Genomic DNA, 25,486 nt, shown 5'->3' on the forward strand with positions numbered 1-25,486 from the left:
GCGATCAACAGGATGATTGTGGGGAGCGAGCAATTTGGGCGATGATAAGGAGGTCGTGTCATTTCTTATCTTCAACAAGGCTGACTTCACCCTCACCGCCTGAAAGAAAAGACATAAATGCAATGATGAAACAAGGGTGGAAGCTGTATCGAAAATGCTCAAACATTTCCCAAAAAGAACAAAAAATTTGTTTCAATGTTTCCTCTGGAATTTTCAATTGGTTGCCTCTGCACTTTTAAAGTGTTAATCAATATTTGAGAACAAGTCTTGTAAAACAAACTGATTGCAAGTGTGTTCTCATACGAAGTTGCCTCAAGGACTGTTATAAAACTAAAGAGATCTGTATCCTCATTTTTATTACTCAGCGTATTTAAGCGCTCGTAACAACTATTGTAATTTATTTTACGAGATCCGCTCAACAATCGACATGACGCAAAATTGTCAGTATATAGGACTTTTCCCCACACCCGCATCAAAACAGTTGCATAAACAGGTCTTCTCTGCTTTCACCTCAGTAAGTGATATCTATCTATATGCACATATGTAGTTTCCAATCAACAGATCATTACAGTTGAAGACACTTTATACTATTTAACTTACTACACAAATTTCAATTTAATTAATGTGTTCTCAAAAATCTATTTCTTTGATTAATTAAAATCATTCGATTTTAATAATAATATTATGATTCTGATTCATAATATTAAATTTGTCAAAGCACAACTTTGCATCGTCATCCAATGGGACAATGTTCATACAGCGATCTTCTTACGTGATTAGTCGTGCCAAACAGCACCATCGCATCATCTCACATCATTATGATGGGATATCGAGATTACGAAAAGTTATAACATTTGCTAGACATTTTTATGGCAAAATTAGATGAATGACTCCCAATAATTGCTGGAGCATCGAGATTACGACTGATAATAAAAGTATGATTGCAGCTCATCCGACCATTTCTGAAATAGCATGAGAGACAACAAAATTAGAAGGGTAACATTAATGCTTTTGTATAGAGGACCGGGACCATAGACGTAATTAAATTCGGACAAAAATGCTGATATTACATCTAGATAAAATATTATTAGGTGGTAATTATCCAAGAATTGTTCAAGCCGAAAAGTAATTACTCGCAGCGTTTACGTCCCATCATGGAATCTAATTGTTACTTATATACGTCAATTATATTGAAAATCGAGTCGACTTTAAATACGTTCAACTTAGGATCATCATATCGATAGCGATTGAACAGCGACTCTGAAAATCTTGTAAAGTATAGTATTCTGTTAACTTTTTCTCCCCGTTAGGTTGGTGGTGAAAGTTTATTCTTCAAAAAATTAGCCATAACGTTAATACCTCCAAATTACAAATAATTCTTACCATAATTATCATTAGATAGATACTCTAATCTTATTGAATTTGCTTGCAATACAATTACCATCTGAATATTTCAGAAATTGCCTACGTATTTTACGCAATTAAGGATCAGTTGAACGAGTTACGCAAAAACTACACGTGCTAAACTTTCACCGTCCAATTAATGAATAACACCGCACTGATTCGTTCACGTTCCTTGGCAAGAGTTTGACAAGGACTGAGCTGCTCGCTCGGCGAGATGCTGTTTAAAACATATCTTCTCTATTTTCTCTCCTCTCTCTAGTCGAGGGGGGAATACGTGTAGTGAAAGCAGCAGATTTGGGGCCGAGAAAAGTCGGGATGAGGTTTCACCGTTTCGAAATCTATATAGCTCTGCGTGCTTAAGAAATCGTAGAGCAGAACGTAAATAAATATGTGACGTACTTAAGTTATGGGAAATATGAGACAGGGTAGTTTTTCCATGAGAAATATACGTTATACATGAGAAACTACGAAAATTGGTAAACAGTACTAGTTGTTGTTCCTTAAACAATCACGGAAAGCTGTTTCCTACACTTTCCTTGCTCTCGGAACACGAGTGAAAGTAAAAGAATGGCATGACGTTACATCACGTCAGTTATGTCACGTCAAATCGCATATGTTTTCTCCTCCTTCAACTTATCTAACCCTAAATGTTATTAATAGAATTATTGTACGCGTTCTGCCCTATCATACGAATTGTTCTGGCTCATAATTAGCCTTTATTGAGAACGAGATACATATTGCTTAATGGAATTCCGGCAGCCTGGTTAACCCTCTCGACATGCGTCATCTGTCCAAAATGGACAGATGCATAATTAGAGTAGAATTTCTTCTAGAAAACCAGTCTTCTGAAATTCATTTATTTAGCCTGAAAATTAACTGAAGCGGAGACAATTTAAAGGAAGCATTTTCGAAATAATTTTCTTCCACTCTGTTGAATTTTCTAATTAATTAAAGTGTGGTCGTATCCAAAAACTTTCATTTTCTTACCATCGTGTCTCTCTCCTTGTGTCACCTCGACTTGAATTTGCTCGCACTACGACATCCTTCACAGTGAAATGAAATTATGAATGGTTTTGAAAGAAGGAAGGAAAGGGGAACTCTGGTGAAGGAATAAAGAAATCGCCCCCAGTGAAACAAGGTCTCTTTCTTCGTATGTGTGGGGTTCTTCCCACTGGAAATTTTAAAAGTGGTTCATCAACACCTCTAAAAGGGAAGAAAACAGATTTTGGTAGTAAAACCTTTGTAGGATGTCGAGCAGGATTAAAACATCTTATGTACGAAACTGGGGTTGTTAAATGTTTAGGAAATCTCAGTGAACTAGGTAATTTATGTTTCTGATGCCGGTGTATGAATGAAATACGAATTTCAGCCGGTGTTAAAGTTTCCAATTAAATTAGTTTCAAGTTATTCGCATATAAAACTTTTGGCAAAGTACTATACACCATTATCTGAGAAACATTCATTCTTCGATGAGAGTAATTATTTTTTGTGAATATTTGACCTAATGATGAATATTTGTACGCATTTGTCATAATTTTGATGATTTTTGTATGCATTTGAGACTGGAAGAAAGTATGCTGTATACTGCAGACTGTCTCTATTTAATTTGTAACCAAAAAAATTGTAATCAAAATCTGTGGACAAAATTACAAAAATTGGCAACCGAAATTACGAAAATTTTATCTCTTCAATATTTTTATGACGAAATGAAATTTCATTTCGAAAATGAAATTTCAAGTACATTTCTCCCCAAAAATACATTCTACATTCTTCAAAATTAAATCTTTGTAATCATTGTGGATGAAAAAATTCTTCCCAAATTTACACCACTTCGATGGTGATGTCAATCTGGGCTTGCTGCACGCCATCATGCACGTATACTTTCACCGGCAAAATACCCGGTTGTGGCTCCTCGGTGAAGTAAAGTTCCAAATTGTACTTGTAACTGACTGGGTAGGGCGCAGTCCAGGTTCTAACGGGACGAACCTCAATTAACGAATTATTCGTTCCTGTGTACAATCTGGCGTTCTCTTCTTCGTAATCGGCATCTGTCGAGGTCAGTTGTGAAGAACCCAGATTTATTGGCGAGTTAATATTCACCGGGCGAGAAACGGTGAATACAGTCGAGGTAGCGTTGAGCACGGCTAAAATTTAAATCACATTACATTAATTACAATCGTCAAAATCAGCATATTTTTAACCATTTCTTGCCTCTGGGAATTTATTTTAAAATTCTGGTAGGCAAATTTGTAAAGCAGGGAGTTCCCAATTAAAAAAAACACTCTACATTTTGACAATTTTTGAAGGAGATTTTAAGTTTAAAAGGCCTTCAGGAAAATTGGAACTCATCGAAAATAGCTGATCGTAATTAAAAACATCCTGTTAATCAACTTACTGACTATAAATTTGTCGTCCAGAATTTTAAAATAAATTTCCAGTGCCGAGAAATGGTTAAAAATGCTTTGATGTTAACGATTTTGATGACGAGTCATCAAGTTCTTTGAGAAATATCATTCTTACGTCCATGATTATTCTCGTCAATGATGGGAATTGTAAATGTATATGATTTCCTTGTCCCGTCCGAGCAGCTAAAGGACACCGAACTACTCATGACCAATTGGCGCTTTTCCGTCACATATGAAGAAAATCTAGCTTTTGCGAGCAGTTGGAACCTATTCCCGTCCATGCTTTGTCTCAGATAGTCTCTGTCAAGGGTTGATAAGCTCCGCGATAATGGTCCAAGGTACAAATCACGAGAGCTACATAAATATACAAAATTGCAAAAAATGCTAATTTGTGCACATTATTTAACTTACAAAATGACTTCATTTTCTAGCGCTGTTTCAAAGACGGGTTGAGTATTGAAAGTTGTGCCCCTCTCACCAACAAACCCACACCCTAAAATAATTACCACAATTTTTCAAAATTCAAAATTTTTATGATATAATTTGTTTATCTGTAAAGTAGGACTCAGATGCAGATACAGATTTTGATAATTTTTTCCAAGAGGAGATCTCAAGTGTCAGAAGCCTTCAGAAAAATTGGAATTAATCGTAACTGACTTAAAAAACTTATCGCCATTCTATTAACCAACTTACTGACTACAAATTTGTCGCCCAGAATTTTAAAGCAAATTCCCATATCTGAGAAATGATTGTGTAGATTTTACGATTTTTGTGATCGAGTCCTACTTTAAAAATGCAATCAGCAAAGCAAGCACACCTTCAACGAATCCCGTCTGGGTGTTAATTTCAAACTGATTATCATCTCCTCTTCCTTCAACCGAGACATAAATATGCGTCGGTCCCATGCTCCTCCCCTTCGCTCCATCCGGATATGGAATATAGACCAGCCGACCATTTTCAATCTTCCCATTATTTATAGCAGATGAGGGAGCGTCAAACTCGTACGCAAAATACGTCGCAGTTTCTCCCAAACTGTTGAAAACTTCGACCGTCAGTCCCTCCGTGGGTAGCGGGTATTTGAAATATCTTCGCTCCTCCGATTTCACCGCGTCGCTAAAATTGTCATTATCCGGTCGAACTATAGCAATCGTTTGCGTCTCGATATTCAACCAGAGCGGGATTTCCTGCAATGCGTCAAACGAACCAAGGGAAAAAACATGGCGGGGATTGTCACCCGCAATTATTTCGAGTTCAGCCTGTCTGATTCCACTACCAATTCCCACGGCGAAGGTGTATATTCCTCTCGCTTTAGCCGCGGCGGATGCTGTTACCGTACTGGCGGGCGAGCTTGACTGACCATCGGTCAACACGATGGATACAGAGGGAACTTTTGGGTCAAGGACGTGCCGATCGAACATATTTATGGCCTCGTTAATACCCAAGTGCGTGTTAGTACCACCCCCAGGATATGGAATACTTCTAATAGCGTTCCTCATTTCATTCTCGGTGTACCTATTATCCAGTTGAAAGTTAGTAGTGACTGCAGTGCTGAAAGTGATCAGGCCTACGCGTACTTGAGTCTCCGCAAAAGGTCCTAATAATTCCGCTACGGCGGTTCTGGCGCGTTCGAAATCGGCGGGTCCAATACTGCCGGACCCGTCCAGAACTAAAATCATGTCGTACCGTCCTCGGATCTTGTCCTCTTTGTAGTACTGATCCGTCTTACCGATAAACTCGGACGCTAAACGGGGCGAGTACGTGGTCGCGAAGAGCGTCTCACCCTGTAGTCGAATCGTCGGTTGCATATCTCTTCGTCTCAATTGCATCAAAATTCTCGCCGCCAAACCGGAATACATCGGCTTTTGAAGATCTTCCCAAACCGTGGTGGACCAATCGATTTCGAACTTAGTGTAAATCGCGTCCTTTAAAGCGGGCGTGATGCCGGATTTCGTCTCTTGAAACCAGGACTCTTGAATTTGCCAGATCCCGCCTGGTCGACATGAGGTCCCCTCCAGTCCAAATCTATTAAGCACGTTGGCCAGCCGGTACAAATATTGGTAGTCTGGGTCGAATACCGCTGAATTGAAGATCTTCCTGACCACGGCGAAGACGATATCTTTCCCGGAAGCGCAAGGTTCCAGGGTGTTCTCGACGTAGCAGTCGTCCCCTGGTGAGCAAAAGTAGCACTCGTCGTTGGATTCCCGCCCGCTGCGGGAGGTAGAAGACAGACCGAATTGATCCTTCCAATATTGGGCTTCCGCCGGGGTTAGGATCGCATCTTGGCATTCGCCCGGCGTCGGGAGATTGCTGGATGGATAGTGACCTTGAAGTAGCCTTGTCTGAATGTCTTCAACACTTAAATGAGCCCACGACTTATGAATGACGTCATCTTCCCCGATCGCCCATTGTGACAGGGGAGTCGCGGCTTCCCTCTTTCGTACCTCGGTGGCAGCATTGTCCCCAACTTTGATCATATTATTGCTCGTCTTAAATCCCACCGCGGTCACCTTTCCGTCCTTTTTGTAGCAGTAAACTTTCCACCAACAAGCGGGAATAAATGCGCCGCGGTTCGTGATCTCTTCGGTTGACGGATTTCCACACGTACCGGTTATCACGTAACCCGGGTGCCCAGTATCTTCTCGGGCGGCATGGTCAAAAACCCGCTTTTCAACGTTACACCAGGCCGGATGATTCGTTCGGGGGTCTTGTGGCGCGATATTGGTGCAGTACGAGGTGCTGTCCATGGCCGCCTTGGCGAATTGGAAGGGCCGCAAGGGTGTCAGGTGGCCCTTGGTGAAAACTTCATGGCCAAATGTGTTCCGTTGGGCGGGCGTGGTTTCGTAGAATTCTCGGGTGTTGCACGTCGTTTGAGGGTATTCTCCCCCCGTGACGCCGGGGCATCTATGATGGATGGAGAATGGGCGCGCAGCTGAGACGAGGTTTACCATGTTGCGCTGGTCTAAAAAGGTGATTGATGCGCGAGGAAATTCTCTAACCGGGTCGATAAAGTTTATCGCAGTCTGAAGCACGTCGGTGTGACCGGATGGGATTACCACAATATCGAGTTCGACGTCAGATTTGGAAATATTATTCGGAGAAGACTTCAAACTTTGGAGGCAGCCGGCTAGTGGAAAAATTGAACGGAATGTTAGAGAATTAATTAAATAACTAGGTTGGTTAAACTCGCAGGCTCGCAGAAAGTGTCTCGGTGAAAAGTAACCACTTTCAAGGAATAATGGCAAGAAAGTGTTTTTTTTGCAGCTATTTTGACCTGCAAGAAACTACTTCCCGACGCTATTAAAAAAATATCCCGCCGTTATTAATATCGTCCACGATAAAACGCGCGTGGCTAGATGATGCAGTAACATTTGTAACATGTTTCTTACACTTCTTGCACTTTCCTGTACTTTACATTTCTTGATTTGCAGGGCTATAAATGTAGCAAACCAGCAAGAAACGAATACTGCTCGCCCTTATTTGAAATCTTAAAATGGGTAATATCAGCGAGATAAATAAATTATAATTATGGCAATAATGCAAGTTTTTAAACGTATAAAAATCCAAATGCTTGTTCCAACTTAATTTTTTCGACTATTTTATCCTTATTATTACCAACTTTGCACATTATAAATAGCTACTTGGGTACATATAGATCAAAAGTTTAACTAATTGAAGGAATTACCTTTCGCATACGGACGTAAATCCCAAGTTTCCATATGGTACCAGGTTCCCTCTGGGAGAGATTTTCTATGTAAAAAATCCCCGATTTTCAATATTAATTTTCTGTTCATTTATTTATTTTGACAGCCATTCCATTTATGTATGTACATACATTTGAGTAGCCTGAATTCCCATATAATTCGGAAATGGACACCCTGCCTGAGAACTGCAAGTTTCGAAGGCGTGACACCTACAGCTTGGAAAACCCAAGGGGTTATTAATACTTTCCGCGTAGAGTTCATGAGCTCTGGAGTGGCTGCAAACTAAAACAAAACAGAGTGTCAATCTTTGAAAATTAGTCTTAATCGATAACAAATTTAATCATATCAGTATGTAAACTGCGAAAGACACTATTTGCCAACTCTCAGGTTTGGCGGAGATACAATTATTTGCATCCACAGAAGAGTGTGAAAGTGGAAAATTTGTCAACTTTAGGGCACGTTTTCTCATCTTCGGATGGAATTGGAAACATCTCTGCCAAACGTGCACATTGGGAGATCGTGTCTTTCGCAAATTTCATACTAATTAAATTTGTTATCGATTGACACTAATTTGGTCAAAATCCGAGAGCATACGCAAGGAGACCTCCATTCAGAAACTATTTTTTTATGTGACTCACCACTCGGTTCCGTACACCCAGGTTGCACCTTTCCACCGTTCGGGTAGAAATCAATGTGACCCAATGGTTCCAGAAACCCGAGGGACGCGCATATTTCGGAGGTGCCGTCAGCTCCTGCGGTGTGAATTACGTCCACAAAGTCGGCATCGGTAGGATCTAGTCGCTGGGCGAGAGGGAGGTTCGCATCACCAAAGAGTGGTAATGCGGGGTCCAAACCTGTGCAAAATTTGACCCAATTTATTCTTGCTCATAGAATTTTTCATGTAAACGAAAGCGCCCCGTTTAGAAATAACTGTCGAATTCGGCAGTAATAGACAAAACCTTGGTGCAAATTGTATCCTGCACAATTTTTTGCATAATGTAGAAAATTTCTGTGATTTTATTCTGCAGAATATGCATAGTATGTATGTACATATGTACATAGTTTTCTGCAAAATTGCTGCGCATAAAGTTTTTATGCAGAAAATCGGGCCTTTCTACAGGAAAGCCGTTAAAATTTTTACTCGGAGTTTTATGGAAACGAAGACAATTTTATGATCGAATTAATCTGCATTTTCAACTAATCTAAAAAGTTCTGAAAAATAAACTGACCCGTCACTCTTGCTACTTTCTGGCCAGTCAGCGCTTTAACATGATAACCAGCAACGCCAGAAAGATGCGCACCTGAAAACCAATTAATTAAAAATACATTTGCAATTTACATGAGGTCTCATCTGTTTATACCCAAACTGTGCCCGATGAGGTGAATCCTGGTCAAATCTGCGAAGCCATTGTCGACAAGAAATTTCACCATGCGCGCCACATATTCCCCAACGGCGAGGGCGTCACAACTTGCGGAGCGATAAGGATCACCTCCTCCCCCTGGACAGATTATCCCGTTCGCATTGCAAGTAAATCCCATCGGGATGTCAGTAGGGCTCGATGGTTTAACCACTTTGCACCAATCGACCAGAATAAAATTGTAAAAGTTTGAATTCTTAACGTACTCTGAAAAACAGATAAATTTGCTCATAAATAATTCATGAAAATAATTTCAGAAATTTGGCTTCGTCGATACAAAACATTCTCTGATTTTTTTCGACATATTATGTACATCGGAATATATACATACATACATATTCGCTCACATAAAAATAATTTCAGAAATTTTAGCTCCTCATAATTTTAGATACATAAATAATTCCGAAAACACTTCAAAACCCCGACAAGAATTTTCCATTTTTATGATCTAATCTAATTTATTAATTAATTGTAATTTTATAACATTAAAGTCAAATTGCATACCATCTTTAATAGCTTGAGAGCTCGTTCCGTCCGACCAATCCTTAAATCCGTGGATATAAAAGACAACAGGATAGCTCGGGTCAAAATTCGAATTTTTTATGGATTCTGTATTTCCCAATGTAAGCCTCTGCTCCTGATTGGGATTGTCCCTATGAGTTAAACATGACTTATTTTTCAAATACATCTACCCCTCAAAACCCAAACAATGACAAAACATTCAGATAAATAACTCTAGTTAATTACTGGCGCAAAATTAAATCTGGTCAAACCTGGTGTACAGGTAGAAGAAGACATTGCTCGGACCTGGATTGGTCCCTACACAATTTAGCCACCAATTTGCCTGGCTGGTTATGCACCCCGAAAAATAAACCAGTATGAGGAACACGGACGTTGAAAAGGATGCGTATCTCATCTTGAAAAAAATTAGCCAACTTATCGATGAAGAATAAGCTAACAAATTAAAACTGCATCATAACTGCCCGTCATTTGGTCTTTTATGCGCTTTTCAAGTGGTCACAATGCATATGTAATTGCGAGTTGATTACTATTCACAAAAGTGTACATACACTTGTATAACACAGATTCGTTACATCATGTTTAGCAGGCAAACTTTAACCCGGGTGTATTTTACCAATTGTATACGTAGTTTTAGTCGATTTCTAGCCAGGACTTATGTGCCCGTCATGTCTGTCCAACACATCGCATCCCACCAACTTCCTTATGAAGAGATGGCTCGGGCATGCAAAGGTTACGTTTTATAATTAGAAATTATTACATGCTCAACCAATTCTTATCTGAACAATGTCAATTTTTTTGCTGTTGGGAATTAATTCTTGGAAATTTGACCATTTGTATAGGAACGTTTGATAAAATACATGTAAGAGTGCAACAAAACTGTCAAAATTATCAGGTGATGGATGTTTTTTTAATTAATTTTAACTCATCAAGTTTTTCAGCGAAAACTATATTCGAGCGAATTAACCGAATTCGACATTAATCAGTTGATGATGCTTAATGTTGACATTTATTGCTCTATTTAAATACATATTAACAACTCCGTGATAGGAAGTTTGGATAGATAATAGTAAATTATTTCAACGAATTCTGAATCTCGAGCCACTTCAATGTGATTGCTGACAGCCATAACTAAAGTTACGAACAGGTCTTATCGCCCACTTACAAAATATGTAATTGCGCAGAATTTGCATTTTAGAAAAAAATTGTCACGTAAAAACGCCTGATCGTCACGAGGATATTATTTTCATACTTTGATTGTTAATTATCTCACTCAATCCAATCCATATTCAACTTCTTTACACGTAAATTTATAAAATGCCATAAATTTCATGAGCTTCGAGATAGATGCAAGTTTTCATACTTTGATAATGTATAGGTGATTTTTGGTATTTTTAAGAACGATAAAGTGTCAAAGAATATCGCCTTGACCGATATGTTTTGAGTTACATATTACCCTGAATAAATTGCATTTGGCTTATTTTCTTATCTTATCAATAAATGCAGGAGGATACGTATATACATCCATTCCTACAAATACTCGTCGGTTTCAGCATATGCACATAAACATTTAATTTTATTTACTCTCGATGACCAAAATGACGCCAGGAAATGGGGCATCGTTTCTCCTCCTATTTTTCCCAATGTTATACTCCCTTACAAATTCCGCACCCACTAATCAAGTAGCCACATATTGGACAAGGGGTGAGATGGGGTACCTCTACATAGATAAATTGGTAAGTCAAATTTCTATCTACTTAAATCATTGTAATTTTTGCAAAACAAATAAACAAAACTTGGAACCATTTTCTCATAAATGCAGGTCAACCAGTCAGAAGCGTTGGCAGAATGTTTGCGAATCTACAAGGGCAGATTACTCACAATTCTTAATGTGGCTCAAGATGACGCTATTTCCGATATGATTGTCGACCTTGGCATTTCACGTAAGTCTCCAGTTTAAGGATTAATTACGGGTGATTGTCAGCTAGCATCTCATTTAAAAAGTAATTGGTAAACAAAATTAGCAACCCAAATTACCCAAATCTGTAACAAAAATTACTAAAAAATCGGTAACCGAAACTGGTTTTTACCGTCACTCAGGGTATGTCGATATCCAAAAATGCCTTAATCTGTCCAAAATACCTCCCAATTGACAAATTTTGGTCACAATTATTTAATTAATCTTCATGCAAATTTTATGTCTCAGATGACATCATCACCTCTGGAAAAATCAATTATGTAAGTCACCCTTTTCCGGAGTGGGAATGGTCAACTACGGCGACACTCTTTCCCTACCGAAATTGGTCACCGTCCTCACCAGATTTTGAAAATCACTGTTGCTTCAAAGGCGTCCAGGCCTCTAATTTTTATCGATGGAGGAGTTTAGATTGTGATACTGTGGGCGTTTTTATCTGTGAAATGTAATGTGGCCTTAAATTTTGAGAACATTCTACATGAGAACATATTATCTAATTTATTAAATTATTTGACAAATTTACGCCAAACTTATGTGCTGTGAAATACAAATATGTCAGGCATAACGAGCTTTGTAAAGAAGCAAGCTTGATTAATAAATAATAATAATAATTCCAAAATAAATCAGTTTTCTTACATAATTTTGTAAAATTGTAATGACCAGAGGGCGGCTATGTATTCATTTCCAACCTTTTCATTTGATGAAAAATTCTTACTTTTATGGTTTTTCCGCACATATGTATCTACTTCAGAATTAAATTTTGGATTTTTTGGCAAATATTAAATATATATTTCAGCGACTTTTCGACAACATATAACCGCCCTCTGGTAACGAAATATATCGCACCCAGATCATAAGGGTGGCCCATTATGTAATTGATACATAATTGCGCTATCGGATGACCTTCATTTCTGTTATCTTCTCAGTTTCGCATTGATCCAAGTCAAATTGATATTGCTGAATTTAACAAAGCATTATAAGTTCAAGCGTCAGATTATAGCAATATTTAGTATTAACTTGGTCATGCTCATTTGACCCACAATTTGTCCATCTCTGTGCTGAATCAAAAAATAAAAAATGACAAGTATTTCGAATATCGTGATCGCTATTGCATTTTTATTTTTGGCCAATTCCGAAGGATCGCTCACTCCAAAAAATCTGTCACAATCGGATATTGATTACATCGGTAAGTTAATTAACTAAATTAAGTTCCGATGAATTTCTTACACAAGTTTTAAAAAATATTCTAGAAAATCAAGGCTTTCGTTACTTAACTCCACTCGAGGAGATTAAAGGGGCACAACCAAGATGGTCGTACTTCCTTAGTAAAAATAAGGCATGTTTTCTTACGAAACGTCCCATAAAATTGACGCAAAATTCACAATAAAATAATTAAATTTCTAATTTTCAAGATTTCAATGACGGACGCGTTAGGAATGTGCGGTGTGCTCTTTGAAGGCCGACTGCTCACCATATATACGAAGGATGAGGACGAATATATTCGTATCTTGTTACAAATTGAAGGAATTGGCCCAGGTAAAAAAAAAATGGTTCTTCTCGTATTTTACAAGGTCAACGTTTGACCTATGACCTGACCTAACCTGACCCTTGGCCTATGACTTGACTTCCTCTCGCAGACTTTCACGATCTCTCATTTATCCAACAATTCATATTTTCTTTCACCAATTTCGAGACTGTAAATGTTCAAAAATTCGTTCACAGCTAACGAGTACGTGGCCACGTCTGGGAGGTGGAATTCCGTCGTGCGCCGGTGGGAGTGGGGTACAACATTGACGGAGTTAATCTACTCGAATTTTAGACCATCAACCCCCGTGGGGACGCAGGGTCAGTGTGTCGCCGTTGTGGGAGAATTGTCCAGCTATGTCTGGAGTGCGGTCAATTGTTTAGCCGAGATGTATTACATTTGCCAATTTTGAATAAAAATTATATTTCCTAAAAAAATATTCACATTTCATCCATTAAATAAATACGTGTGTAAATAAATATGGGACATGTTGGGTGATTTATTTTTTATATAATTTAATGGTGGATATTTATGTTCGACATTATCATTGAATTTATACATCACTAAAATTTTTATAATGTAGATATTCATAAATATTGATATTTTCTAAATATTTCAGGTACACAGTAGTATTTGAAAAATACTTTAGGAATTTTTTCAGACATTTACTTTCAAAAATACGCCAATCTCGAAGATTATAACATTTTTTTCGAAAAATTCCACTACAAAAAAATCAAAGGCGTTTAATGAAATAAAAATCGATTAAAGTAATTTTTCGTAAATATTAAATACGTAAAATTTATTTTTTAATAATTAAGAACACAACCATTCTACTATGTATGTTTTTAATGAGTATAGCAGTAGAGTTACCATCATTTATAAAATATTTACAATTTCATATCAGTCAGAGGGCGGCTATGTATTCATGAAAAATTCCTGAATATGTACGTAGTATTTAAGAAAAAAAACACCAATATAACCAACCACATATGTACGCTAAAATCAAAAAAATTCGAATTTTCGCATGCATTTTTGAATTACATACTCTGGATTTTTTGTGGTCCAATTTTTTTTACTAAAAAATTTTGTCTCACATCGGTGAAATATTTACCAAATTAAAAAAATATGTAAAAGATTTACAAATTTTTCAAATAATAGCGGAAATCACATCCACAAAGTTTGACCGTCGGTCGTGATTTCGTAATCGACTGAAAAAATTGAAAATAAATACATACATATCCATTGTCTGCATACATCACTCAAAACTTCTTACACACTTATCTCTCATTGATACATAAATACATAAATCTACTTCACAAACCAAACCACCATGCTAATCACCACCATAAATAAACTTCTCGTATGGACCCCTCCCTTAGAAACGCATTCATACTCCGACACCGGAACTTGGCCAAGAAAACAGACGCACCTCTTCTCAACCGCGTGACAAATGGAATTTCCAATCGTGACCGCGTTACAGTCTTCATTCCTGTCACAGGTACTTCCAATCCCCCCGTTTCGCCGACACATTTCCCCATTCTGATGGTAGCCCGGGATGCAGAGACACATATCGAAATTGGGCGCACAGTAGGTCAGATTTCCCGCTCCGGCGACACATTCCTCGGTAAGGGTGCAGTCATCCCCGAGGAAGGCGCGATACCGACACGTGGTCCCAATCAGGGTGGCGTTCTCGTAACAAATGCACAGATTTGTGAGTGGGTTGCAGTACGAAAGTGGTCCCCTGATGGGGTCACAGTGGTCATCAGTGGTGCATTCCAGGTTAGGGCGAGGGGTTGGGGTAGTGGTCGAGGTAGTAGTGGTTGTGGTAGGAATCTATGCAAAATAAAAATTGGGATCTATTTATATCCGTAAAACAAGTCCGTAACGTGTCACAATTTTTGGAATGTTTAAAAGTAAACGTGCCACTCATACATTATTTCCGAAGAACTGTGTCTAATTTCAAATATTTAAAAATAAGGCGCAATCCATAAATTATGTCCGTAACACTCTGCATAATCCTAGCCTCGCGCCAAATCCCAATATCTAACTTACCAAAACACAGCCGTTTCCGCCCTCCGTCGGTACAAATCCTTCTTTACATTCACAAGTCGAATCTGCGCCACACCTCGACTCCACGCCGATTCCCACCTCACACTGAATATTCTCCAGACACGTGGCCCCAATTCGGGTCACTGGTAGCAAACAAAACTTCAATGTTTCACTAGGAAAGTACCCAACGTGACAGACACACGTCCTATTTATGCCGGGCGGGCAGTACGAATTATTCATCTTCGAGCATTGCGCGTCAAACTCGCATTTTTCATACAGCTCGTCCGCCTTCGCGAGACATTGAGTCCCACCCGGGGACAAGTCGTACTCCGCCGGGATACAGATACAGGTTCGTCCCTCGCCGCACTCCGACCCAGGCACGCCTGCGCAGTGGACATCCTCCTCACACGGGTCGAGTGGTTTGGTCGCAAGGGCGACGCATTCCTCTTCTCCAGATTGAAAATAGCCTTCAATACATTCGCACAAATACGAATCTCCTCCCGCACCCGCACCCGGTCTGCATTCCGTATGCGGGATTTTGTCACACTGATCCGAACCGGGTAGACAAATTTGCCCCGGTTTTTCTGGAAGCGGGATACACCTTCGGGCTGAAAAATCCGTAAAAAATCCATCCCCACATTTACACCAGGTATACGAAAAGTGTCCGTCTCTCAGGCAAGAAGTGTTCGTAACGGAGACACATGGTGCCTGCGTAAGAGAGCATCGATCCCCGGGAAATTCCGGGACTTTAAAACACGTCCCATCCTCCGTGATTAGACCGCCCACGCAGCGACAGCTGTAGCCAAACTCGGGTGTCCAGGTGCACGTGGTGTTGGGGAAATTCGTACACGGCGCGAGACTCGGTTCACACGGGTCGCCAGGTTGAACTGGGGGCGAAATACAGCGCTTTCCCGCCAAGTCGTACACATACCCGGAAATGCAGAGACATTCGAACTCCGTTTCTCCCGGGGGTCGTGCGCAGATGGTGTTTTCCACCAGGGAACAATCCGCGACACCTGGATGGCACAAATCTAGAGGAAACTGAGGACGGGAAAGGCATCGGGCTTGGTCAGGATCATTAATCAGATCCCCGTCACATTTACAGTAGCAATTTGATCCTCCCTCGCAGAAGCACGTGGTCGCATTCGTCACGCCGGTGCAGGGTAACGGGAGCGTAGTGTCGCACGGGTCTCCAGGTCGGGTCGGTATCGCGAGGCAGCTTTTATTCGCAGGGTTAAGCACGTAGCCTGCCATGCAGGCGCATTTATACTCGTCCTCAGGGATGGAATAGGCACACGTGGTATGTGCCACGCGGTTACAGGGGGCTAGCATCGGGTGACACGAATCTGTCGCTTCTTCCGGTATATTGAGACATCTCCCGAATTCTTCATCCGTAATCAGGTCGCCAACACAGATGCACTTATTCCCCATACACATCGTATTATTCACTCCGACACATGGCGCAAGCGTGACGTGACACTCCTCCCCAGGAAGTATCGGGACAATAAGACATCTCTTCTCACCCGGAAGTGTTACATAGCCCTCGTCACATTTACAGTAAGTCTCCGTCCCGTCAGCCTTATCTGAGCCGCACTCCGTCAGGGGAACGTCTGAGCACGGCGTCAATTCGGTGTGACACTGATCCCCCGGAAAACCCGGTTTCATCAGACATTTCCCCGCAAAATAATCCGTTACGAGCGGATCTAGACAAATACAGACGTCTTGAGATGTCTCATTTTGGGCGCAACTCGTATCCTCGACACGACCACAAAGATTGTAAATCGGGTCACACAAGTCGCCCACTCTGTTCGGAGGAAAGAGACATTTTTGCAGGTCAGGTTGCAGAACGAGGTCTCCATTACACGCGCAATGCCAGTCACCCCCACTTTTTGGAGAGCACGTCGTATTGACCACGCCCGTACACGGGGTTAACGTCTGGGTGCAAGAATCTCCCGGGTTTTCTGGTCTCGTTAAACAGCGGTGATTCGGAACATCGGTCACTTTACCGTTTAAACACTCGCAGATTGATTCGCCATCATATTCTGGGCGGACTGGGCCACATGCAACTTCGGTCGGGTCAAAGGTGCACGGGACGGAGGTGCGTTGGCAAATATCGCCGGGTTGTGTGGGGGTTAGGATGCAGCGACGGTTTACCGTATCGTGGCTGTAGGTATTGATACAAGTGCAGGTTTTTGACGTGGGGTTTCCCACACATTCCGTGTTGTGAATGGCGTCACAAGGGGCTTCGATTTCATGGCAGGGATGCGATGGAAGAGTGGGAAGTGAAGTACAGGCCCCGTTGTAGTTGAAAAAATTCCGGACGCAGATACAGATATAATTTCCGGAAGAAGGGGGATCCTGCTCACAGTATGAATTTAGGTCGTCGTCACAATAAGGTCCAGCGCTGGGGTGACACGTTTCGCCAGGACCGACCCCATGCACCAAGGGAGCAGCGGAGAGGCAGCAAATTAGGGCGAAATATATGAAATTTTCCATTTTTTTTCCTGCCCAAATGTTACTTAAAACGACGAATCCGACGCACTAGACGACTCACTTTCAGTTAGTCACGTATTATTAATATCTCACTGTCATATGAATAATTGCAAAATAAAAAGTTGTAACTGTAACCCGTAATCTGTGTTTAGATAAAATTAGTACAAGCTCCCTAACACGATTGAAATTAGTCATTGATATTTATTACTCAATCATGGTGACACTTTATTTATTTGTGTACGACGAATATGTCAAAGTTATTTTAAGTGGGGACAAATTTCAACGAATTTTTGTGTTATCTTAATAATTGAAAAAATAGATGAGCAAATTCCAATTTAGTAGTTTATATATGTATTCGAGTTAATTGCTAATTGCACTTATGTAATTGTTAGTCATGAAGAATTAAATGCATAACAGAAAAAAATCATGTCTGTAGGTAAATATTGTAACCTATGTGTGTAACCTACAATTAGATTATTAAAAGTTGATCCTTTATGCATATCAGTTTAATGGGTAACCCGGAATTTAGTGCATTTAAGTGCTGCTGAATTAAACAGCAATTAATATGTATGTCCAGGATTACAGGATGGCAGCAAATTATGAATGACGTTTAGATTAGGTGAATCTGAGCACTTACCGTTGCAAAATTTCCTGGATAAGGGGTCATAAATTTATAGACATTGTTATGATTCATAAATCATGATGATGTGTCATGGTCATGGTCGGTAAAACTGCATGTTTGTAAGCTTATCTATCGATGCAGGCAAGTTACATTTTTTTAAAGTGAAGACTAATATACATACATTTTTTTAATGTGCGAAATAATGTATGCATTAAATTTAAATTATCCGTATGTGCATGTAAACTGTATGCCTAGCAAACTCTAACGTCCCAGATTTTGCGAATTTTTATGAGATTTGTTTGTAAATTTCCCCAGATTTACCCAAAAAATGTTTCCATTTCTCGAAAATATTTGCTAAATGCAAAATAGAAATCGTTGACGTAAGATATTTCATTCTTTCTATTGTTAAACCGTTAATTTTTTGAACATTCCTTAAAATTTTATTAAAATCTTAATTTATTGAAGAGTTTCTAAAATTTTATTAAAATAATATTCAAAGAACATACGTATTATATCAAAGATTATATCTTAAAATTGACAAATGTAATAAGCTTGATCTCCACAGTCGACATTACTCCAGCCAAAATTGGATAATTCGCCGCTTACGACGACGCACTGGCCGGCAGTTCCTGGGGGTGTGGTTCCCCCTCGAAAATTTGCATATATAAATGGTCCCCCCGTAGAGGTCCATTCCCAACGGGGAGGAGAGGAGACCGGATTCCACTTCCCAGCAGTGGCAACCACGGCAGTAGGGTCTGATACAGATATTTACATAGGTGTAAAAAACGCAAAAATTAGTAGAAGAAATTCTCTTTTAACGAAAACATCAAAAATTGCTGCGGCTTTGAATAAAATCAAAATGCATTAAAAATCTCTGCGTCCCTGAATAAAATTTTTAAAAAACAATCTCTACACTTTAAAAAATTGTCAAAAATTTTGCAAAAATTTCCGTTTTTGAAGTAAAAAATTCTCTATAATCATGTTTTTCTAAAAATTCGCAACCCGATTTTTAACATGTATTTATGTATAGCTGACCTGCTCCGATCCCATCAATTTGTATTCGAAGGCGAACATATTCGTCCTCCTCTTTCGTAAAAATGGTTAAAAGTTGGCCATTAAACATGGTCAAGCAACGGCCATATGCTTCACTTATGGGGATCTAGAAAAATTAATTCATTAGCGACGATATTAATTTTAAGATGAATTATCCATACGCACCTCGTCCTTACTGATGAAATAAGTCCATCTCGGTTGACCCTGTTTGACTTGGAAACTTCCGAGGTAAGAAAATCCATCAAATTCTAATACCAATAATTTACCAATTAATAACTTTACTTAATATGAAAAAAGTTTAGCTTTTTCCCAACCTGTAATATTATTTTGTTTGAATGGTAACTCTTCTCGTAATGAACTTGCCGATAAAATCGTAATTATCCAAGAAAAGGTCAAAATGCAGAATAAATTTGATTTGACAGACATTTCGTATATGCAATTAAATTAAATTTGTGAAATAATGAGACTGTTCACATAACCCAGTTTTGTCCGTATTTGGAACATCTCCACTCACTGAAGTGTGTTATCATCCATGTCATAATAATAAATACATAATAATTATAAAAATAAATTGATAAGTTTATCGGATTCGTTTACATATGCTGATGAACTTGTCAATCACAATAAACACAATTACATGCACTGAGTGACGAATTTGCGCAAATTTCAGAGAAATAACGGTCAGTCAATCGAAACAGGAAAATTGTATGATTTTTTAAATGTTTGACTAGTAATTCACTGAATTCTCTGTGTTGCACATATGTAGGTATCACTTGAGATTTGTATGAATGCATGCAAACAGGAGATTACCTTCATCATTGTCATGTCAAAACTTGATCCTTGCCACTTCAGTCAGTGGCTAGAATTCGGTGAAAAGCAGTTCAAAAGTTTGGGAATTACATACATAATGATTTTATTACATTAGATTATGACTCTTAAAAAGTAATAATATTACGTCATTCCCAAATTATTGTACTCTTTTTCACCGAATCCTGGCTACTGTTTTTTAAGTATCAATTAAGGATCAAGTTTTTATCATGCACATTTCATGTAATTTATTCTTGTGAGATACACATAATAGATCGTTCATCAGTGTGGCATAATTTTTTTTCATTTTATGATACATAAATTCAAATAAATAATAGTTAATGAAGTTAATAAATTTGTATCGATATCAAAGGACATTTTGTTCGATTAAATAGGTAGTTATTTAAATAGTCAATGAAATTGATTTAATGGGACATTGATCTTTACATTTTTTTATTGCATACATAAGTCGATTAGTGCATGACTCAGAATTTCTTTGTTATAATGACAAAGAAAATATGTGTAATAAAGTCGAATGGTTAACTGACTGGCTTTGACTGGTGTCAGATTTCCGTTCGCAAAAGTTATGAACAAAGCGAATATATGCCCCACTGTTTCTCTCTCTTTGATGAATAGATTACTCTAGTTTAACTACTAAACACACATAAAGGTTGGTTAAATACATATGACATAGATTCGCAACATTGAAATTTATCTTTTACTTTGCAAATTCAATATTTGCAATTTAATCCAAATCAATAAAGTGTTACTTACTGGCCTTCAAACCGAGTTTAATTCGCATCGTTAAATTTTTTGCACATACTTACGTTTCATTTCATCCGAATTTAGTTGGATACAAAAATTGTAAAAAATATATTTCATGGAGAATTTTCGCCTACTTCCACCTCCACCCACTATCAACATAAATAACATAATGGTTCACCCAACATGTGGATCTGATCTTCGAAAAAGTACAAAAGTTGCTGCAATGATTGATTTGGTAATTGACGTATAATATTTGCAAAAAACTTGCACTCAACTCAATTAAATTATTATTATGTAGATTTTGTCCGGCTTTTTAATCTTTTGCGGAATTGCCGTTCTCAACAATACGTTTGTCGGAATTCGAGATCCTGAGGCGTCTGGTAATAAAAATGTGTTTATTCTGAATTCCTAGATAAAATTCTGGCCAAATTTTGTTTGTGGTTGATTCATCGGTTAATAGCTTTTCCTGTCGGCTGCATGATCTTATTCGTCCTGACAATGGGAGCCGAGATGTATTTGGCATTCCGTCTGTACCGAGCTGCTCACGAGGTAAATATGCGTATGACTCATACTTTCTTAATATCGTCTTAATGACCTTTGACCATCAATGTAAATAATTTGACGTAATCGCTACGTATGAATTGAAGCGTACACAGAATAAGAAGTTTTGAGAGATTTACGAAAAATTGTATACTTAAAGGACACGATTTGGACAAAATTTTGCTCATTTTTGCCACAAGTTAAAACATATCTATACATACTAAACCGAGATTTGTAAATCTTGGCTTATTCTTAATGGCGTCCAAATTTATCATTTTTTGTTTAATTTCAGTAAATTCACAAATTTGAGATATTTTTGAATTTTTAGTTAAGAAGGATACTAAAAAGATAGCAGGGATTTGGATAAATACTTGCATATTTTTGTCATAAATTTCTAAAAAATCTACATATCCTAAATTGACATTTGTAAATCTTACCGTATTTCTAATGGCGTCTAAATCTACCAAAATTTAAAAATTTCAATAAATTCACAAGTTTGAGAGATTTCTGAATTTTCTAGTTAAAAATGACACGATTTGGAGAATTTTTACTCATTTTTGCCACAAAATTTTTATATTGTTATAAGTGCATTTTACTGTAAAAATGTTGTACTAATTACTTTGTTTGTACCACATCCATTTTTCATGAAAATGTGTAAACTAATATTTGCAAATTCTGCCTTCTAAATGGCATAAAAATCTACCAAAATATAAAATTTCTGAAAACCTTAAGTCTCGCTATGCTTATTTCAAAAATTTATTAATCTTTTCAAATTTTCAAATACCACAATTTTTTTCATTTTCTTACAGAGAAACCTTCAACGTCTCAGAGCATGGCTTAAAGCGGCCGGCGCTGTGATGACAATTTCCACCGTTTTGATAGTCTTGATACGACATACGATTTCAAATGTGGGGCCACCGCCGTCACCACCAGCGCCGCCAACGCCACTACCACCGCCAAATCCATCCTCACCTTATCCCCTCCTCTGGTTTTATGTCGTGTACTTTATCGCTGCAATTTTTAGGCTGTACATGCTCTGGATCTTGTGGGCGTTTCTGGGCGAATTTGAAGTTTCTTAAAATTCTCATTAACAATGGAGGTCTCCTACACCGTATGCTCGAGGATTTTGACTAAACTAGTGTCAAACAAATTGCAAATTCAATTAATATGAAATTTGCATAAGACACGATCTCCCAATAGTCACGTTTGGACTGGATATTTGCATCCCAAGAGGAGAAAACTCGCCATAAGTTTAAAAAGTGTAAAATTAAAATTAGTCAACGTTAGGATTATTACGCATTTGTATTTATTAATAATCATTTAGATTTTTATTTTGTATATTTCTGTGCACATTTTTGATTTTCTTAAAGAATTTTAAGCACTCCGGTTAAAATAAAAGGTAGAAATTTCTGTTATGTTCGTATCTGTCCTTGAAAATTTTTAATTAATGGAACCTTCCCTTCATTCGAGTCATTCTAGATCCAGGTTGTCTCAGAGTGCAGTAATTTTGTCAATTAAAAGAACAGTCATCAAGAGGATAAAAGTAGTAGGAGCTGGGGTGGACGAGGAGTGACAGTTCTGCCAGAGAAGGAGGAAGAACGCACTAGAAATTGGAATTCCAATCACACCCAGATAATTATTTTAAATTAAGGAAAAAGACAATTCCTATCTTTCTACTTCCTTCTTCATCTGGAGCAATTAGGAGAATAAGAGAATTTCATTTTTACGTGGCGAATGTCATGTCCCCCGAGTTTGTATTTTACGTGATAAAACTTAAGCGTTATCACGTAACATTAATCCCAAGACAGAGTCGCTTTTAGCTGAAATCAGTAAAGATATTGATAATCAGATCAATAACCTTGAAATTTATCACAGAACTGCATTCGATATTTTCAAATTCTGTACCAGATACTTCACATTATGTATCGATCTTATAAAATACTTCAGTATTCCTAAATGTCTAATTTAAGTAATGACAATTTTAGTCTCATTGTGCCCATTATCAAAATGAATTCCGAAATTACTTAATTATTGTTATTTGAAGTAACTAATCGCTTTTCCCTACCATTACTTTCTTAAGAATATCCATATCCGGGCGAGTGGATAAAGATGAGAGACACTTTCTCCAAGAAATGAATGAGATAAGAGCTTATCTTATAATGATGGAGAAAGAGAGTCATAAAAGCTTCTCGTCTTCATTGCACCACATTGCGTCATATTATGCGGCTTCAATTACTTATTACTAGATCTTCCCCATTATATTTCAGAGAAAGTAAACCCAACTAATACCCGAATATCTGCGAGTTTGATAGTTTTACAAAGTATGTAGGATGAGAGTGGATTTGAGTGGTATCATCGTCCACGCTAACTGCAAGGTAATTATGGGGGGAGGAAATGAAGAAGAAAGCATAAAACGAAATTCACTTTCTAATCGTTGGTCGGATTGGTCGGATTGTGAGATCGATTAGACGAAAATCATGTAACGATGATGTTACTTGGATTCCGGGATCGGCGATTTGTAGATGCGTCTTCAGAACACATCAAATTTTTTGGTGGTTGTTTAGAAATTGTTCCCTGATAAATAAATATAATTTCTGGAGTATTATCTACTTGTACCTTAAAGTTTAGTAGCACGTAGTGTGAGCCTTTACATTTTCTATCTAAATATTTACAATTAGGATCATCACTAGAATGTTGAGCTTCCATTGTTCGTTTAAAGCAACACTTGACTATGTACGAATGTTGTTGTTTTAATGAAAAATATTTGCAGTAAAATGATCTGGACAAACCGTGTCAAACCCTCGTAACAAATGTCTCTCTTCCATCCAATTTTGTATTTGTCGCCGTAAATGCTTAATTGATGATAAAGAGAAACGATTGCACAAGAGAAATTTTTCCTACGTGATACAAATGAAATGAGCTTTTTCCTCATTTTCTCTAATTATCTTGGTTTGATTGGGATCCAAAATGCTCATTATTTTCTATCTGTTTTTTAGAGGATGACAATTTGCTTTTTCCCGTTCGGTTTCTTTATCTTATACCCATTTCTATTAATGAGGGAACAATCCCAAGAGACAATGATTCTTTGCCTTCATATCTAACAAGGGAACCTTAAGTACTGTCACCTCTCGATTTCCTTCGGAATAGCCTTATTCGACAGATAATTTAGTGAAACAAAAACTTTGTCATAGAACATGCGGTGCAAAATCGCGTTTTCGCGAAATATTTGGCGAGAGCTGCACCAAAACCTGCCATTTGCCCAATGCTTTTAACATAGCCACCAGCCTTTCGAATGATGAAATGAACTTTATAGAATCTCAATAAATTATATTTGTACCTGTCCGCGTAATTTCAGCCCGATCACGAATATGCAAAAAATGATGCAAAGATTCGCAAATTTTTTGCACATTGCAAAAATGCAAATATCCGCAAATTTGAATTTCTTCGTTTTTTTTAAATTCAACAAATTTATCAGTTTAACTGATATAAAATATACTTTTGTCATTGCAAAAAATTTACACACATTTTCAAAAAATTGAACTTCGCAATTTTTCATGAAAATAAATTAAATAATCTATTTTTACGTGGTTTTCGTAATTATTTGTGGTATTTATTTTTACAAGTTGCAAAAACTTGGTGCAATTTTATAGTTCAATATGTAGAATTTTTTGCAATGTTAGCATGTTTTAATTGTTCAACAAATTAGCTTTTTTTATTCGCTCATACCAGCATATATGATAATTCTTAAGTTTCTATAAAAAGCAGATTTTAAAAATTGTAAACTTCAATCTTTTGCAAATTTTTGTAATTTTTTGGCAATCAGAAAAGTATGCTTTATATCAGTTAAACTGATAAATTTGTTGAATTTAAAAAAAACGAAGAAATTCAAATTTGCGGATATTTGCATTTTTGCAATGTGCAAAAAATTTGCGAATCTTTGCATCATTTTTTGCATATTCGTGATCGGGCTGAAATTACGCGGACAGGTACAAATATAATTTATTGAGATTCTATAAAGTTCATTTCATCATTCGAAAGGCTGGTGGCTATGTTAAAAGCATTGGGCAAATGGCAGGTTTTGGTGCAGCTCTCGCCAAATATTTCGCGAAAACGCGATTTTGCACCGCATGTTCTATGACAAAGTTTTTGTTTCACTAAATTATCTGTCGAATAAGGCTATTCCGAAGGAAATCGAGAGGTGACAGTACTT

General features: G+C 37.9%; 6 protein-coding genes across 7 annotated transcripts; 3 read left to right on the top strand and 3 right to left on the bottom strand.

The window, feature by feature from the left end:
• Positions 1 to 2,979: 2,979 nt before the first annotated feature.
• LOC110853592 lies at positions 2,980 to 9,906 on the bottom strand. The gene is made up of 11 exons (XM_022101877.2): positions 9,702 to 9,906; positions 9,433 to 9,581; positions 8,872 to 9,135; positions 8,740 to 8,811; positions 8,149 to 8,364; positions 7,642 to 7,792; positions 7,492 to 7,556; positions 4,627 to 6,933; positions 4,221 to 4,302; positions 3,925 to 4,163; positions 2,980 to 3,548 (listed from the first exon to the last, which is right to left on the bottom strand). Exons 1-11 carry the CDS (start codon positions 9,842 to 9,844, stop codon positions 3,226 to 3,228), a joined length of 4,011 nt encoding a protein of 1,336 aa, XP_021957569.2. The 5' UTR covers positions 9,845 to 9,906; the 3' UTR covers positions 2,980 to 3,225.
• Positions 9,907 to 10,968: 1,062 nt separating this feature from the next.
• On the top strand, positions 10,969 to 12,045 carry LOC110853458 (lithostathine-1). The gene is made up of 3 exons (XM_022101727.2): positions 10,969 to 11,183; positions 11,270 to 11,390; positions 11,654 to 12,045. Exons 1-3 carry the CDS (start codon positions 11,037 to 11,039, stop codon positions 11,869 to 11,871), a joined length of 486 nt encoding a protein of 161 aa, XP_021957419.1. The 5' UTR covers positions 10,969 to 11,036; the 3' UTR covers positions 11,872 to 12,045.
• A 230-nt stretch (positions 12,046 to 12,275) lies between these two features.
• Positions 12,276 to 13,445, top strand: LOC110853480 (lithostathine-2). The gene is made up of 4 exons (XM_022101748.2): positions 12,276 to 12,608; positions 12,673 to 12,758; positions 12,835 to 12,958; positions 13,145 to 13,445. The coding sequence occupies exons 1-4, from the start codon at positions 12,500 to 12,502 to the stop codon at positions 13,357 to 13,359; spliced, it is 534 nt and encodes a 177-aa protein (XP_021957440.1). The 5' UTR covers positions 12,276 to 12,499; the 3' UTR covers positions 13,360 to 13,445.
• A 202-nt stretch (positions 13,446 to 13,647) lies between these two features.
• On the bottom strand, positions 13,648 to 17,891 carry LOC110853511 (multiple epidermal growth factor-like domains protein 11). The gene is made up of 2 exons (XM_022101786.2): positions 15,000 to 17,891; positions 13,648 to 14,780 (listed from the first exon to the last, which is right to left on the bottom strand). Exons 1-2 carry the CDS (start codon positions 17,490 to 17,492, stop codon positions 14,256 to 14,258), a joined length of 3,018 nt encoding a protein of 1,005 aa, XP_021957478.2. The 5' UTR covers positions 17,493 to 17,891; the 3' UTR covers positions 13,648 to 14,255.
• Positions 17,892 to 18,543: 652 nt separating this feature from the next.
• LOC110853451 lies at positions 18,544 to 19,956 on the bottom strand. Its single transcript, XM_022101720.2, has 4 exons — positions 19,479 to 19,956; positions 19,330 to 19,412; positions 19,147 to 19,270; positions 18,544 to 18,866 (listed from the first exon to the last, which is right to left on the bottom strand). The coding sequence occupies exons 1-4, from the start codon at positions 19,588 to 19,590 to the stop codon at positions 18,640 to 18,642; spliced, it is 546 nt and encodes a 181-aa protein (XP_021957412.1). The 5' UTR covers positions 19,591 to 19,956; the 3' UTR covers positions 18,544 to 18,639.
• Positions 19,957 to 20,270: 314 nt separating this feature from the next.
• On the top strand, positions 20,271 to 22,691 carry LOC110853626. Of its 2 annotated transcripts, XM_035854637.1 has the most exons (5): positions 20,271 to 20,641; positions 20,821 to 20,971; positions 21,035 to 21,116; positions 21,197 to 21,285; positions 22,086 to 22,691. In XM_035854637.1, the coding sequence occupies exons 2-5, from the start codon at positions 20,852 to 20,854 to the stop codon at positions 22,353 to 22,355; spliced, it is 561 nt and encodes a 186-aa protein (XP_035710530.1). In that variant the 5' UTR covers positions 20,271 to 20,641; positions 20,821 to 20,851; the 3' UTR covers positions 22,356 to 22,691. The 2 variants fall into 2 exon arrangements, with proteins under 2 accessions (XP_035710530.1, XP_021957610.2); XM_022101918.2 differs by lacking the exon at positions 20,271 to 20,641 and having other exon boundaries at positions 20,677 to 20,971.
• The last annotated feature ends 2,795 nt before the right edge of the window (positions 22,692 to 25,486 follow it).

Source organism: Folsomia candida, unplaced genomic scaffold (assembly GCF_002217175.1).
Source record: "Folsomia candida strain VU population unplaced genomic scaffold, ASM221717v1 Fcan01_Sc008, whole genome shotgun sequence".
NCBI classification, from domain to species: Eukaryota; Metazoa; Arthropoda; class Collembola; order Entomobryomorpha; family Isotomidae; genus Folsomia; species Folsomia candida.

Coding starts and splice junctions, on each gene's coding strand:
- LOC110853451 (XM_022101720.2), bottom strand. CDS start 19,590: ATGTCTGTCAAATCAAATTTATTCTGCATTTTGACCTTTTCTTGGATA. Junction 19,413..19,478: donor CAAACAAAATAATATTACAG/GTTGGGAAAAAG, acceptor TATTGGTATTAG/AATTTGATGGATTTTCTTAC. Junction 19,271..19,329: donor ATTTCATCAGTAAGGACGAG/GTGCGTATGGAT, acceptor TAATTTTTCTAG/ATCCCCATAAGTGAAGCATA.
- LOC110853458 (XM_022101727.2), top strand. CDS start 11,037: ATGACCAAAATGACGCCAGGAAATGGGGCATCGTTTCTCCTCCTATTT. Junction 11,184..11,269: donor ACCTCTACATAGATAAATTG/GTAAGTCAAATT, acceptor TCATAAATGCAG/GTCAACCAGTCAGAAGCGTT. Junction 11,391..11,653: donor TGTCGACCTTGGCATTTCAC/GTAAGTCTCCAG, acceptor TTTATGTCTCAG/ATGACATCATCACCTCTGGA.
- LOC110853592 (XM_022101877.2), bottom strand. CDS start 9,844: ATGAGATACGCATCCTTTTCAACGTCCGTGTTCCTCATACTGGTTTAT. Junction 6,934..7,491: donor TTTACGTCCGTATGCGAAAG/GTAATTCCTTCA, acceptor TTTTTCCACTAG/CCGGCTGCCTCCAAAGTTTG. Junction 4,164..4,220: donor CTAGAAAATGAAGTCATTTT/GTAAGTTAAATA, acceptor ATATTTATGTAG/CTCTCGTGATTTGTACCTTG.
- LOC110853480 (XM_022101748.2), top strand. CDS start 12,500: ATGACAAGTATTTCGAATATCGTGATCGCTATTGCATTTTTATTTTTG. Junction 12,759..12,834: donor ACTTCCTTAGTAAAAATAAG/GCATGTTTTCTT, acceptor CTAATTTTCAAG/ATTTCAATGACGGACGCGTT. Junction 12,959..13,144: donor AATTGAAGGAATTGGCCCAG/GTAAAAAAAAAA, acceptor ATTCGTTCACAG/CTAACGAGTACGTGGCCACG.
- LOC110853626 (XM_035854637.1), top strand. CDS start 20,852: ATGGAGAATTTTCGCCTACTTCCACCTCCACCCACTATCAACATAAAT. Junction 20,972..21,034: donor TTGCTGCAATGATTGATTTG/GTAATTGACGTA, acceptor ATTATTATGTAG/ATTTTGTCCGGCTTTTTAAT. Junction 21,117..21,196: donor TCGAGATCCTGAGGCGTCTG/GTAATAAAAATG, acceptor ATCGGTTAATAG/CTTTTCCTGTCGGCTGCATG.
- LOC110853511 (XM_022101786.2), bottom strand. CDS start 17,492: ATGGAAAATTTCATATATTTCGCCCTAATTTGCTGCCTCTCCGCTGCT. Junction 14,781..14,999: donor GCGGAAACGGCTGTGTTTTG/GTAAGTTAGATA, acceptor TATTTTGCATAG/ATTCCTACCACAACCACTAC.